The 15,018-nt window shown below is 42.0% G+C and overlaps 1 protein-coding gene across 1 annotated transcript in view; it reads left to right on the top strand.

The window, feature by feature from the left end:
• Positions 1-15,018, top strand: part of ANKRD55 (ankyrin repeat domain 55) — a 98,551-nt gene that overhangs the window by 35,952 nt on the left and 47,581 nt on the right. Inside the window, exons 4-5 of the mRNA XM_027606092.1 lie at positions 1,578-1,708; positions 5,297-5,406. Of these exons, the coding sequence (XP_027461893.1) occupies positions 1,578-1,708; positions 5,297-5,406 (241 nt within the window). The remainder of the gene's footprint in view (positions 1-1,577; positions 1,709-5,296; positions 5,407-15,018) is intronic.

Below are 15,018 nucleotides of genomic sequence, written 5' to 3'. Positions count from 1 at the left end.
ATGATTTCACTCATATGTAGAATTTAAGAAAAAGCAAATGAGCAAAGGGAAAAAAAAAGAGAGAGAGAGAGAAACCAAGAAACAGACTTTTAATTATAGAGAACACACTGATGGCTACCAGAGGGGAGCTGGGTGGGGGGATGGGTTAAAAAGGTGATGGGGATTAAGGAGGGCACTGGTCATGATGAGCACCGGGTGACGTATGGAAGTGTTGAATCGCTATACTGTACACCTGAAACTAATATCACACTGTATATTAACTAACTGGAATTAAAATAAAAATGCTAAAAAAAAAAGAAAGCAGGAGGAATCAGTCTGCCAAATTTCAAGACTTAATTGTATGGCTACAGAAATCAAGACTGTGGTAATGGCTGAGGGTTACACACATAGATTAATGGAAAAGAACAAAAAATTCAGAAGTAGACTCACACAAATATACTCAACTGATCTCTGACAAAGGTGCAAGTGTAATTCAGTGGAAGAAAGCCTCTTCAACAAACAGTGCTAGAGCAATTCAAAACCCGCAAACAGAAAAACAAAGACAGAGGGAGGGAAGGAAGGTAGGAATGAGGGAGGGATGGAAGAAGGGAAAGAGGAGAGAGAGGAAGAAATAAAGAAGGAACTATTGTGACTAATGAAGACATAGTGCTTCACTGCTGCTTTTACCCAAAGAGCATTGGAAGGGAGAGATTTGCAGAGCAACTGGGTTGCCAGTGCAATCTTTCGGTGAGAACAGCGGTCCCGCCATTTGTCCATTCTCAGGGATCTCCTGGGGTCACAGCTTGCAGGTTCGGAGGAAGAAGGTGTGAATCGCCAATGAAAAGACTTGTAAACAAGTCTCAGGTTGGCAAGGGACTGTGTCTGAGGTTTGGTTTCTTCACCTGAAGGAGTGTGAAGCACCTGGATTCTGCCTCACCAGGCTAGCTTGTTCCAGCAGGCCTACAAGTTAATCAGAATGTGTAATTTCATCTCTGTTTTTGTTCAGAAAGAAAAGACATGAAGAACCAAATGCCTTGGCTTATATTAATAACCAAAACAGAGAAGTATTTCAACAAAGGTGGACCCTTTCCTTAAGACTGTATGCAAGCTGAGGCTAGGCTGCCATCACTGCCGTTTATCACCCACCAGCTCTAATAAAAGTGTGCTGGAACTGTCTGCCTGGCTCGAGTTGCTTTCCAGACACTTCCAGATTCTACATTGTTCAAGCCAAGTGAGGATAAACTTGCCCGTTAGTCCCAAATTGTACTGATTCTCAAGGTAGTAATGAGGAATTTGTATCATTGGCACGAAATGTTTTAATCAACCAATTACTGCAAAATTACAGAAGATTTAATAGAGCTAGAAAAAAATACATAGTTTATATAAATGTAGCAACAATCATCTTCATTTCTCTTAGGTCCCATATATAACTGTAGCAACAATCATCTTCATTTCTCTTCAGTCCCATGTAGCTCAACAGCTGGGTTTGTGTTGAGGGCAGCTCATTTATCTGCAAAGAGCATATATGGGCAAAAAATTTTGCCCATAAATTTCACAAGTCAAATATTATTAAAGGCTATTGAAATGTCTCCTTCCAGGATGTACACCCTTGATGCATGCAGTTTCTGGACGTCAAGTGGACACAGTGAAGCTATTGTTGAAGATGGGGGCCAATATTAACATGCAGGATGCTTATGGTCGCACAAGTCTATGCCTGGCAACCTATCTGGTACCAACTCTGTCTTTGGTGGCTGTCAGGGAGTGGGGAGGGCTAAATGTGTTGTTATGGGGTCCCCCTTGTGGAAGAGTATTCTTGGATTTATGCAGCTAGCCAGTGGAAGCAGAACTTGAATCTTTGCTCTAATCATCTCTGACAATTATAGCACTACAAAGAGTTGGCTTTGTGGATCTGAGTCATTCTGGATCTTCCTAACAATCCTCCAAGATAGAGGCAATATTGCCATTACAGAAATTTTACTTTCCATCTTAACTGCATCAGAATTTGCCTTGGGGCATTTCTGGACATACTTGGTACTCCTTCTAAGAACACAGTCCATTAATACCCTGAGGGGGTGGTAGTCCTTGAAGCTACAGGTAACATTGTGGGGTAGGATCAGTTGCGTGGAAGCTGGAGAATATGGGGAACATTGGGAACTGAGAAAAGTGGGGAGGATAGGAGTAGGGGAGACATGTCAGGCTATTAAGTGGCAATACCAAGCATAGGACTCAACCCACAATCAATACTAAGTATAAAAATTATATAGAGTGAGTCCTCGTCAAGAGATTTCAGCTCAGCATTTTCTAACATTAGAGCAAGTTTGGTTAAGCTTTACTGAAAACCTTCAAGTTCCTCTCTTTTCAAATCCTCCCTCAAATCCTTCTAAGAAACCACAGGGCTACCCTGAGTCTATGTCAAGCAAGTTCTTAGTGCCACACGTGGGTCATCATTCTCCTTTACTCCAGTGAGGCTCCTGGAAATCTTCCTCTAACTATTGTTGCTGCCAAAGCAGATTCTTGGATTTGCTATTGCTGCCCATTGACAGCAGGGGATTTGCCCTGAACAAGCGCCACTGTCTTGCAACTGTCCTGCTGAAGTAGGAATGTCCCTTCCCCAAACACCACACCTTCCTGCCACGATCTAGCAGACACTGCATGAGGCATTGCCCAATTCTTGCAGAGATTGTCTTTAGAAACTACTTTTTCTTTTTCTATTTGCATGTCCTCTTTCTCTAGGACTTAGACATGAAACTAGAAAGAATTTTTCAAAGTGCTGGAGTACTTGTTTCAAATGCACTTTCCAGGAGTACACCCTAGACCTCCTGAGTCAGACACTGTGAGCAGACACGGGTAGTGGGGGGGGCGGGGGAGGTGTCTGCATGTTAAAGAAACCTCCCTGGCCATTTTTGTACTCACTTAAGTTTGAAAACCACTGGTCTATGAGTACTCATATCTCAGAGAGACACAGGAATCCCCTTCTAGCCCCTTCCCTTCTGAAGCATGCCCTAATAACTGCTCCTGCAATGAAGGAGGAGTTTTTTTTTTTTCTTTTTTTCTTTTTTTTGTATCCAAGCTAAGGAGAAGGGAAAATTTGGATCAGGGGGTGGAGGAAGTGAATAGAGATGGTTTCTAAAGTTGACTGCTACTTGCATAGAGAATAGACGGAAACCAAGCTGCACTTCATTCAAAATTCTAAAGTTCCAGGATTGGGAAGAGGTATCTTGTAGATCAGAGTGAATAATGAGCCTAGAGAGGTGCTCCCTTTGCAGATAGCTCTTCCTAGGAATGCATTTTAAGGAGCTACATGAGGGAAATAGGCCTGCATGACAGCATGTGGCATCGCCCTGTTAATGATGGCCCCTCTTCTTTGTGGTAACCGAAGGAAGGACCCATCCCTGTTTCTTATGAGGCTCCCTGGGAAGGGTGAGGGGTGGTCCTGGGGATTGCATTGTGGAGCCCACCACTCCCTTCTAGCAACATTTGAATTCAAGTATTAAAAGAGAAACTTGGGAAAGCGGGCACTTAGAAATTAAGTGTCCATCACAGCTCCAAACTCAATATACAAATATACTTACCATGGATGTGTAACCTTAGGCAAATCACTCTACCTCTTTGTGCCTCCTTCCTCATTTGTAAAGTGTAGTAAAAAATAATATCCTATGTGTATCACAGGTGAAAGAGAAACACATGTGGAACCACCCAGCACATAGTGAAAAATGTACTTGCTGGTTCTGAATAGTGACCACTGGTTTCAAGTATATTCAGTGATTTTCTGATTTCTTTTCTGAAGAAAAAAAGAAAACCACATACACACAGTTCCAGGAAATGTTGCAAAATGACAAATATGTTTCAAACCCTCCCCCATCAGAAGATCTGTTTTCAAAAACTATAAAACTTAGGCAACTCTAAAATTTGTCCAGCATGCCTTTCTTTTGGATTTCCCAGTCATATTTTTTCTTTTAATTAGAGATCTTGATGACTTGGACGTTAGAAACTAAAACCAGATTTAATACATTAGGAAACTATAACTCAAGACTGAACAACATTTGCTTCTACTTAAGACGTATATTATCGGTCAATTCAAAACGATATTCAATATTAGAACCTATGAATGTGCTCTTACTGAAAGATTTTTTTCCAGAATTTCCAGAACCAAAAGCTTCTTTTCTTATTATCTTTCTTCTCCTTTCATTTAGTAACATTTTGATTTTCATTGCTTCCAGTATTGTGAGGGAAAATCAGTCATTCTCATCTGACTGGGTAGTCTTGAAGCTTAACTATACAGGAATGGAGGAAGGTGGGAGAGAGAGTTATATATATTATTCTTCATAATAATAGTTTCATCTACATATATGTCTACTCATAATTGAATGAGTAACCCCAGTGGCTCTGGATGAATGTAGGAGGCACTCTCCTTAGCCAAACTTGGTTATCAGTAGGGTTGAGTTAGTTACTTAAAGTAATATAGAACAGAAAGTGAGGGAGGACTAGCTGTCCATTTTATCTGCCCTTTGAAATGAGAGATAGTGGGGAAATGACCCAGCCATAAGTGCTAACCAGGAAGGCGACAAGCATGAGCTGCAGTAATATCACTCTCAATCTGGAGAATCAGTGGACCGCAGAGAGTTTACATGAAGTTTCTTGGGGGAATTCATAGTGAGTGAAACACAACTAAAGGGAACACTTAGAGGGTTCTGGTGATAGCCCCATATTCAGCATCAGAAAAATCATTCAACAAGACGGCAGGGACCCAGCCATTGGATTAGGCCTCAGGTTAGGGTTCTAGATATTGGGAGGAGACAGACTAGAATAAGCAAAATATTATCCTCGTGGTTACTAGAAGGGGAACTTGGAAAAGTGGACCAAAGCTTGTTTGTCAGATATAGATAAACTGAGGCACACAGTGGCAACTGGAACTCAAAAATGACATAGGAGCCGAATTTTTGGAATTGGACCATGGCACCTGGGTCAGACCATTGACAAGCATGATTTGGAGCTAAGCCCGTAGAATGAGAGGCTAGAGCTACTATGTGCCACATTTAGCCCTAAGAACTCAGTATAAAAGTGGAACACAGCAAGTAAGAAATGGGAAATGGGAGACAGGGGAGAGAGTCTAGGAAACTCAGGAATCCACACCTCAAGACCTTCAGCCTTCTGTTGAAGTGCCTAAATTGGAGTTGTGATCCTTAACCACTTCAAATCAGTAACACATGTTTTTAGCCACACTGAAGAAGAAAGAGAAAGAAAATTGGAGAAAGTTTGTTGGTCTATGTTATACCAGGCTCTGTTGTATAATGACACAGTTGCTCTTGTATTTCAGGGTTGGCTGGAAGGCTGTGTGAGTCTGCTTAGAAATGGTGCCAAGCACAATATCCCAGATAAAAATGGCCGTCTGCCACTGCATGCTGCCACTGCTGAGCCCGACGTGAGGTAAGTAGCCAGGTTCACACAATGCGCACACTGGGAGGGACTTAGCTTGGATTAGAATGTAACTTAATCAGCCCTCAGTGGTGAATAAAAACAAAACCTGTCCATTTTTTTGGAGTTGTAGCAGACAGGACCACATTTCAGTCAATCAAAATATCCTGGAAGAATCTTAAACTCTAATCTCAATTCCCCCCCCCATTTCAATAAAACCCTTTCCTCCTAATCTCTGATTTAAGAAATGCTATTTTTCATTATCTGAATTCATATATTCATTCAATCAGGCAGTTATTGATTCAATAACTGTTGAGTGCTTATCATGGACCAAGTGCTATTCTATGCCCTAGGGGTTCCCAGTAAGCATGACAGTGTCTCTGACCCACAGAGCTTACACTCTACTGAAGGAGCTAACTGGCATACTAGTAAACAAATAAATAGGGTAATTTCAAAACAAATAGGATAATTTCAAATAGTGGGGAGGGGAGTGGAAAAGCACTGACTGGGCATAAAGATTCGTGTCTGAAGTCAGAGTCATGCCAACATTCTTTTTCAAGATTTGTTTATTTATTTTAGAGAGAGTAGGGGAGGGGCAGAGGGAGAAGGAGAGAACTCCCAAGGAAACTCCCCACTGAGCGGAGCCTGATGAGGGGCTCATCCCAGGACACCAAGATCATGAACTGAGCTAAAATCAAGAGTCAGACACTTAACTGATTGAGCCACCCAAGTGCCCCGGAGTCATGCCAACATTTATGGGTTGGAAGGAGGCAAGGGACCCAGCAAAGTAGAGTGAGACAGGGAAATGAGTGGGTTAGAAGGAAAACCAGGCGTCTGAGCTGCTGGGAGCTGTATGAAGAAATATACTCAAAAGAAGTTGGATGATCAAGAGAGTCACATTTTTGTAAGACAATTGAGCAACAAAGGAAAAAGTTTTGTCCAGACCAAGTATAGCTTCCCCAATCCTCTGTGTCTAAAAGGCCTCAGTCTACAATCTTTTGAAAGCCCCTTGGAGCACCTAATAACAGCATTTCCTACTGTGGAATCAGCAACATTCTGGGCACTTCCTTAACCTCTGCAGCATAGAACATGCCTCTGACAGGAATTTAGCATTCCCCAGAGCTAGGTGTAGGCCAGCACCACAGAGGGGCATTCTGGGAGCCTCATCCTCTAGAGCCTGTGTCCAGAACTAAAACTAAAGCTCTGTGGGGGTTCATGAGACCAAGGTTGAGAGGTAACAGGATTTCTTCATTTCATTCTGTTTTACACTAAAAGGGTTTGGGAAATTCCAGAACTAATCCCAACCAAGCATTGCCTCTTGTTATCATTGGATTATATCCAGGAATAATAAAGAACTAGGATTTACTCAAAGCCCAACAAAACAAGGAAGTTTAGAGAAGAAACGGCAAGCTCAGAACTAACAATCAATAGACATCATAAAGGGATGACTCCTCTTTGACGAATTGGGAAAAAGAAAGAATGACTTTTCTAGACAGCCCACAAAAATATTTAGTCACAAAATCACACTGTTTTCCCAAGAATAATCTTTTAAAAACTATATTTAAAAAATATCTTTAAGACTATTCTGCCTTGATTGGCTCTACTTGGTTCTACCTGCCTCCCCCAGTGATCATTTTAAAATCTGCCTGATTCTGGAAGATATATGACCGCTTTTCTTATGGTGATTATAGCTTTTGTAACACATTAAACCCAAAGCTTTCATGTTTTAACACAGGAAGAGCTTTGTCCAATGTAGGTATTCCTGGATTGGGGGTGGCTCCCCTCCACATGGTAACTCAGGGATCTAAGTTTCTTCCATCTTGTGGCTCCACCATCCTCTAGGATCAAAGAATTCTCTTTATTCAGCCTGGGAATGGGGAAAGAGTAATGTGGAGATGCCCCCCCTTATTTCTTTAAAATCTCAGCTTTTGATACAATTCACTTCTGCTCACATTCTTTTAATAAGGACTAGTCATTTACCATACTGGTCCTATACTACACATGGGTATAAGGAGCACTTGGGAATATAGAATAGAATCCACCTCCTGGTAATGACTCTAATCCAAGAAAGGAGGTCATAAATTTTGGTGAAAGCTGTCATCATGCCATTGCACCTGAGGGGTGAACCAAGACTTGTCAGTCAAAATCACACTCAAGGTCAATTTGGTCAGTTGATTAGGCTCATCATCTCAAATCACTACAGTAATAAATTGAACACCAATCCAACTGTACTTCCTCTTTGTGGACATATTAGTCTATTTCTTATTATGCCCAGCAATGGCCCTAAATCTCCTAGGATTTACATTACATCACTATAACTGAGATAACACAGAGTTGTGGTTTCCCCTTCTCTTGACATTATACCTAATGACCCAGCCACCACCTTCAGAAGAGCTGAAGCCAGAAAAATAAACATCCTTCTGTGTGCTGATGATACAGTTTTATTGTCCTAAATGGACACTTTGCTGATTCTGGAAGATAAAATCCTGCTTTAGTTATGATAATACTAGCTGCAGTAACTAGGTTAAGATTAACTATTCCAAAACCATCATTTGTGGTAAATGTTCTCCAAAAATGAATTGGGTTAAACCTCAACAACTCATATAGCAAAGCAACTGGCTTTGTTACCTAGAGAACATTTAGAAACTAGCTTGCCTTAAAGAATTCCCTCTGGAATTACATTGCTTAAAATTAGATATTTTATCATTGTTTTATGAGAAAAGTTATGTCCATGTCAGGGTTTGATAGCATCTGCATTCAGTGTTTTAAGCAGAAAGCAGCCAAGCCAAGCTCTCTGGGACAAAAGTTGGCCTTCTCTCTTCCATTTGTTTGTTTGTCAGCATGAAATTGTGATTGTTTTCTGGAAAAAAAAAATTGGTCTGGCTTGTGGGTACTTCTTAATCCTACAGACACAGTGCAGAAGGAGTGACCTTCCATTAGGCCATGCAAACCTGTTTGCTTAATTTTCCTAAGTGGATACAACTTTAGGCTGGTTCAGCTAACCACTAAGCTATATAGGCCTGCGTTTACAATGAGGAGGAAAAGGAGGACAAATAGCACTGATTATTTACCATGTTCTGAGCAAAGTTCTGAGTGCTTTCCATGTATTATCTCATCTAATCTTGACCACACCATTATGTGATAGGTATCTCTATCCCCATTTTATAGATAAGGAAGCTGAGGCACTAAGAAGGTAATTTATTATGTGTGAGGATAAGTAACCTGCCCAGGGGACTTGCTAGGCTCCTCGGATCCACTGCTGTGGACCCTATAGAATGTATTTTAATGGCCACATTCTGTCATTAAGCCCTAGCTTAAGAAGCTTTACAAAATTCCTTATTGTCTCATTGTCAGGAAATACTTTGTTTGTCATAGCATCTAAAAAATGAGAAGCCACAAAAAATATATCTACTAAAGGAGGAATTGCTGTGCTGCTTCTGATAAATTATTTATTTTTACTATGTGGACACTGTGACTTATGATTATGTTTTTCTCTCTGTATGTTTAAAAAACCCAAAGCCCAATTTGTATCCCACCTTTGGAACACATGTAGGACCATAATTGCATCGTCTTTATCCGCCCTTGTTTTCTCTTTGTCTAGTTTCTTTACTTGCAATCTTGTTTTACTATATGTATCTGAAAACCACCTAAAATCCTTTTTGGATTGAGGTAAAGGGTGGACAGGCGTGCAAGCTCTGTAGTCAGATTGACTGAGTTTGAATCTGGTCCACCTCTTAATGACCATATTAACTTATCAAGACTCAGCTAGCTTTCTTTCCTAGAAAGTATGAATAACACAGTATTTATCTCATAGTAAATAGGCAGAATAAATGAGAAAACATGTGAGAAGGACCAAGAATTGTCAATCATCACTGTTCAATAAGTGTCGGTGATAATGATGATAGTAGTGATGATCATGATGGAAGGTAGATAGAAATAAAGAGATACCATAGATCAATGCTAAAGAATGAATCCCTGCTATTCCCATCTCATCAGTTCTCACCCCAGTCTTTCTTACCTTAGCACACACAGGTCCGCAAAAAATATGTCCATACATACAGGTGTGTCGGGGAGGAGGAGTTTCCTCTACCCTTCAGAGTTCTTCTAGCTGGACTAAGCACCAAATTGACAAGAGACAGATTCACAGGAAAAACTAAAATTTTGTAGCATATGTACTGGGAATCCACACAGACATGGAAATTCCAGAGACAGTCAAGCAACATGATACTTATCTAAGGAGAGGGGTTGGGGTCTGAGCATACAAAGGGAAGGAAGGCCATTAGAAGGAAGGTGAGAGGAGATGTTTGGAAAACAAAGATTGAGCTATTAGACAGGTAAGTTTCTTAGGTAAAAGGGAATCTCTGTTAATAGCTCACTTCCCGGTAAAGGCAGGCAGTTGAAGGGGAGCTAAAGAGCTTTTTCTGAATCTACTGAGTTTTGATTGCTTTTAACTCAAAGTAATGTCCATGCCAAAGTAGACCATCTTGGGGTGGCCTGCCTTTGGCCCCTACAAGACTGTTGCTAGACTTTAGAATCCAATGAACATCAAACTCAACCATTCAGCTCCCCTGAAACTCCCTTCCCTACCTTGCTAGTGCACATTCATCTCTACTTGTCCCCTGATCATAAACATATGTATGGGCCACATTATGTCCTTGTACTCAGGTATTCATACTCATTTTAAAATCTACTAACCCTTAGATTTCCAAATAGCATGATCCTTCTACTCAGTGCTCAACTGGAGGTTATTTAGAGTGAAGCCTCAGACTGTAGCTGCTTATAAACAAGCCAAGGGGACACCTCAATTAGCCCTTTGCCCCCAGCAAGATTCTGTGATGGAAACAACTCACGAACAAACCAGCCAGTTCCAATACACCGCCTTAGCTAAGCTGCAGCTCAGTGGGGATTTAAGCTGATGCAGGAATAAGGGATTTATAATTACGAACACGAAAGCAAGTTGGTGGATAAAAGCAAAGGAGTGCAGGTTTTATCTCATGGTTCCCTTTCCTGCTTTGAACCCTCAGCTTCTCAGTAGGTCCATATTTTCTTCCTTTCAGCTTCCCATGGCTTTTCTTGCTTCCTTGGCTTGGACATTTGGAGGGCCCCAGTGTGAAAGAGGGGGCATGATCGTTAAGATGAAGCTCCAAAGAGAAAGGAGTTGTGTTTGTACAACGCTGCACATGCTAGCATTGGAAGGCAAGCAGCGATTTCTTCTGAAAGCAGTCACAGGGCTCTCTGAAAGTCTTTTTCATGGTCTCCATGGTTACTGGCAGATTCTTTTTTTTTCCCTGCCAGAGTGCCTGCGGCTCTGCCTCTTTTCATGGCTCTTGATGACAGACAGAGGGAGGAAGGAAATTATTTCTTTGGAGTCCTGTTCTCGAGGTACAAGGTGATATATTCTAACCTGTGGGTGGGTGTTATACTACGGGATACTCTCACATCGGCAGCTTTAGGAACAGGAAGACAGACAGCTAGCTTAGAGACCCTTTTCCCCAGTCATCACTGTGCTGGCCAGATTCAGGGCTGAGAGCCCAAGGAGCCAGCAAAACAGAGAAGCCCACAGAGACAAGCTGCCCTCACCCCAGCACACACCTAGCTGATCTCTCTCTGTCCTCCCAATCACCTCATGGAGATCAGGGGATCCCCAAACATAAAGAGTAGGAGCTTTTTAAAAAATTATTAAATTAGGGGTGGCTGAGTGGCTCAGTTGGTTAAGAGTCCAACTCTTGGTTTTGGCTCAGGTCATGATCTCAGGGCCATGAGATCCAGCCTTGCATGGGCTCTGTGCTGGGCATGGAGCCTGCTTGAGATTCTCTCTCTCTCCCTCTGCCTACACGCCACACACACACTCTCTCTCTCTCAAAAAAAAAAGATTATTAAATTATAGAGAACTTATGACAGCATGTAAATGTCATTCTAAGTGCTTTGTATGTATTGACACACTTAAAATCACAACAGATCTTTAAGAAGTAGGTGTTATTATTATTTCTATTTCAAAGATAAGAAAATATGGGCACTGAGAGTTTCCTAGCTTGCCTAAGTTTACTGGCTGGCTGGTAATGGAGCAGGGATTCTAATGGCCCCAGCATTTGTTGTCTTACCACTCACCATGCTACCTGTCTGGGAGTGCTCCTGCTGGGCATCTGCACCTGCTGTCCTGCTACCTGGGATAAGGTAGGCTTTGCACTGCTTCCTAGAGAATTGAGAACAGGACAGAGCCGGTGCTAATAAGAGACTAGGCTGGGGGTTGTGGGGGAAATATTCCTGAGCCACCTTAGCACAGAACGAGAGCTCTGAGAAAACAAAACTAAGAGGTCTGTGAGTCCTCTGGTAATTAAGACAGATGTGGGACCAGCATCTGGCAGATGACCCCCGTACCATGGAACAGCACAGAAGCCCCAGGCTGGAAACTAAACACCTGCTTTCTAGTCCAGTCTGGATCACCACCACAGCAATGCATGATGGGCCTGCAAGCAAGGTAAGGGCTCATGTCATTTGCTCTCACAAAAAAAGAGAGCGAGAGAGAGCATACTTATCTGTAAATTTGTGTCCATCTTTGAAAATCGATGAATCTGAGACACTTAGGAATCAAATGGAATCAAGCAATATAGATTGGCATGTATCAATTGGTCATAAGAGGAAAGTCATGGAATAATAGAGGGTAACTGTAGAAAGCTTCATGGAAGACTACTGAAAATTACCTCACAAGAGATAGTAACAGAATTCCCCACTTCCACCTGCCCACCCCCCAAAACAGGAAAATGTTCCACCCCTAGGCCGGAGGGACAAGGAAGGGAGCTGTTATTGGAACCTGCTGAGAGTCTTGGCTGGAGAAGAGGATCCACCTGGCAGGAGCCAGGGCCTTTGGTAAAGAAAAGAAGTCATGGTCAGAAAAGGAAGTGGCTTCCCCCCCTCTCTCCTGCCAGTTCTCCTGGCCAAACCCAGGAAGAAGTCAGAGGGCAAGGGAGCCTGCACGATAAAGACATTGCAGGTCAATCTCAGAGTAGAACATTGAAGGGTAGCAAATGGATTTGAGAAGCAAATAGAGAAATATCCAGGTACAGGATTCATCCCATGACCCTGGCATCCCCAGGATGTGACAAGAGGTCTTGCTCTCCCCTCCCTCATTCCCATCTGGTCAGCACCCAACTTCCTTCAGTGTGATCACTGCTCTGGAGCAGCCCCAGAAGATGCTGTCTGGCTACATATGATCTCAGTCTGCTTGGGGTTAGCCAAGGATAACCAGATTGGACCACAGCCGACCTCTTGCCTTTCCCTCCCACTCTCCCCCCACACTTCAGACCAAATGAGCCCTAGAGATTGGACAATGGCCAGTAAAGAGATAGAAGAAAATCAGTTACTAGTTGCCTTCCAGCCTTATAAAGCAACTATAAGGGAAAATATATCCAGTAGTGAAATATAATTACCAAGATAAACACAGCGTTATCCACAAGTGCAATTACTTTTATAGCCTCATCCCACTAGATGGAGGAATTTTAGAATTCAGAAAGCTTGCATTTAGAGCCACTGTTCTTTTCAAGTCGGTGTACTAAGAGCTTTATGCCTGTTATGGTATTCAGTCCTTACCACCTGTTATCCCCATGCTGTTATCACCATGATAAACATGAGGATACAGAAGCTCAGAGAGGTCACGCGGTAGTGAGGGCAGAATTAAATCACAGCATTATCCTGGCTCCCCAAAAGACAGTGATAAGATTTAAACCTTAGGCTTCCTGGTTATTTCACCTCCACAGCAAACAACTAGAAGGGCACCCCTAGTTAAGCTCTCTTTGTGTTACATTTACCACTAATGCAACATAATCGGTCCCACTTTCTTTTCTTCTGTTGTAGGTAGCAATTTAACACCCAGGACTACATGTCACCTAAGCTGAGAGACAATGAAAATCTGACTGGGGGAAAGGCTAAACCATTTCATTTTTTCAAATACTCCTTCCAAAATTAATTTCCTTCACTGTCTCCCCATAGACATGCCTTTATCATCTTGATTGGGTATGTTAGATTGGTAGGACTTCCATAACAGAACTGCAAAGACCGGATGGCTTAAGCAACAAAAATCTATTTTTTCAAATTTCTGGAGGCTGGAAGTTCATGAGTGAGGTGCCAGAAGGGTTGGCTTTCTCTGAGTCTTCTTTCCTTGTCTTGCAGATAATCACTCGCCTGAGGCCTTTTTACATGGTCTTTCCTCTGTGAGCCCCTGCACCTGGTGTGTTTCTGTAGGCCCTAATCTCTTCTTCTGAGAACATCAGTCAGATTGGATTAGGACCCACCCTAATGGCTTCATTTTAACTTAATTACTCTTTAAAGGCTCAGTCTCCAAATACAGTCACATTCTGAGGCATTGGAGGTCAGAGCCAAATGAATTTGGAGGTTGTTGGTGGGGTGGGGGGAACAATTCAGTTCATAGCAATGAGTATCCATTGATTAATTTATTCAGTACCTTTCTCAGTGGTTTTCAGACCTGTTTACTAGAATTTCCTGAACAGCCCTTTTAAACTGTGAAAGCTGAGCTTCTCTCCAGACCTACTGAGTCAGAAACCCTGAATATAGAATCCAGGTATTTGTGGTTTTAAAAAATTTCCCCTGGAGATTCTGAGATGGAGCCAGGGTTAAAACTTCTAGGGTTGGGGCACCTGGATGCTTCAGTCGGTTAAGCGTCTGCCTTCAGCTCAGGTCATGATCCCAGGGTCCTGGGATCGAGCCCCTCATTGGGCTCCTTGCTCATCAGGTGAATCTTTCTCCCCTTCCCTCCCCTCTGCTCATGCTCTCTCTCACTCACTCTCTCACTCAAATAAATAAATAAAATCTTAAAAAAAAAAAACACTTCTAGGGTTAAGTGTTCTAGAAATAACACTTGCTGTGTTCCAGGCATGCTGTAAATACTGTATGCATTAACTCATTTAATCCTCACACTGAGCTATAAAGTAGGCACTTTTCATTAACGCCATTTTACAGATGAGGACGGTTAGGCATAGAGAGGGTAAGATACTTGCCTGTGGTCACAAAGCTGGTCAGTAGCAGGGGCTGGGATGTGAACCCGCACAGTCTGGCTCCAGATTCTGGGTCCCTAACCTCTGCACTCAGCCACTTCTCTCCCATAATGTTGACTGCCGTCAACCAAGTGTGGGACCCAACTGAGATAAAAACTTGAACTTGAGAATCACTGATAGTTGTTTCACACTGATTAGTGTCATTTCATGCTTAGATATTTGTATGTTTTATAAAAAATAAGCGAAGTTGTAAATGCTGTCTCCTTATATAATCTATACATTTAAAAGGCACAACCCATGTACTGATGGTGAAGCAATTTGAAAGCATTGTATACAGTTAGGTAAAAGAATAAAGAATAAGTACTAGAGGACTTTAGTTCTTCAATGCACGCATAGGTACACAGGTCTGGTGAATAATATAAGCCTAAAGATTCACCTACTCCTCAACGTCCATCACCCATCCATACACTGGGGAGGGTATGTGCTATGGTGAGCGCTGTGAATTCCATGAGACTGATGAATCACAGACCTGTACCTCTGAAACAAATCATACGTTATATGTTAATAAAAAACAAAAAATTTTAAAAGATTAAAAAAAGATTCACCTTCTCCATGC

This window comes from Zalophus californianus, chromosome 5 (assembly GCF_009762305.2).
Source record: "Zalophus californianus isolate mZalCal1 chromosome 5, mZalCal1.pri.v2, whole genome shotgun sequence".
Classification (NCBI taxonomy): Eukaryota; Metazoa; Chordata; class Mammalia; order Carnivora; family Otariidae; genus Zalophus; species Zalophus californianus.
The sequence above is the reverse complement of the archived record's forward strand: the minus strand, read 5'-3'. Positions and strand labels throughout refer to the sequence as shown.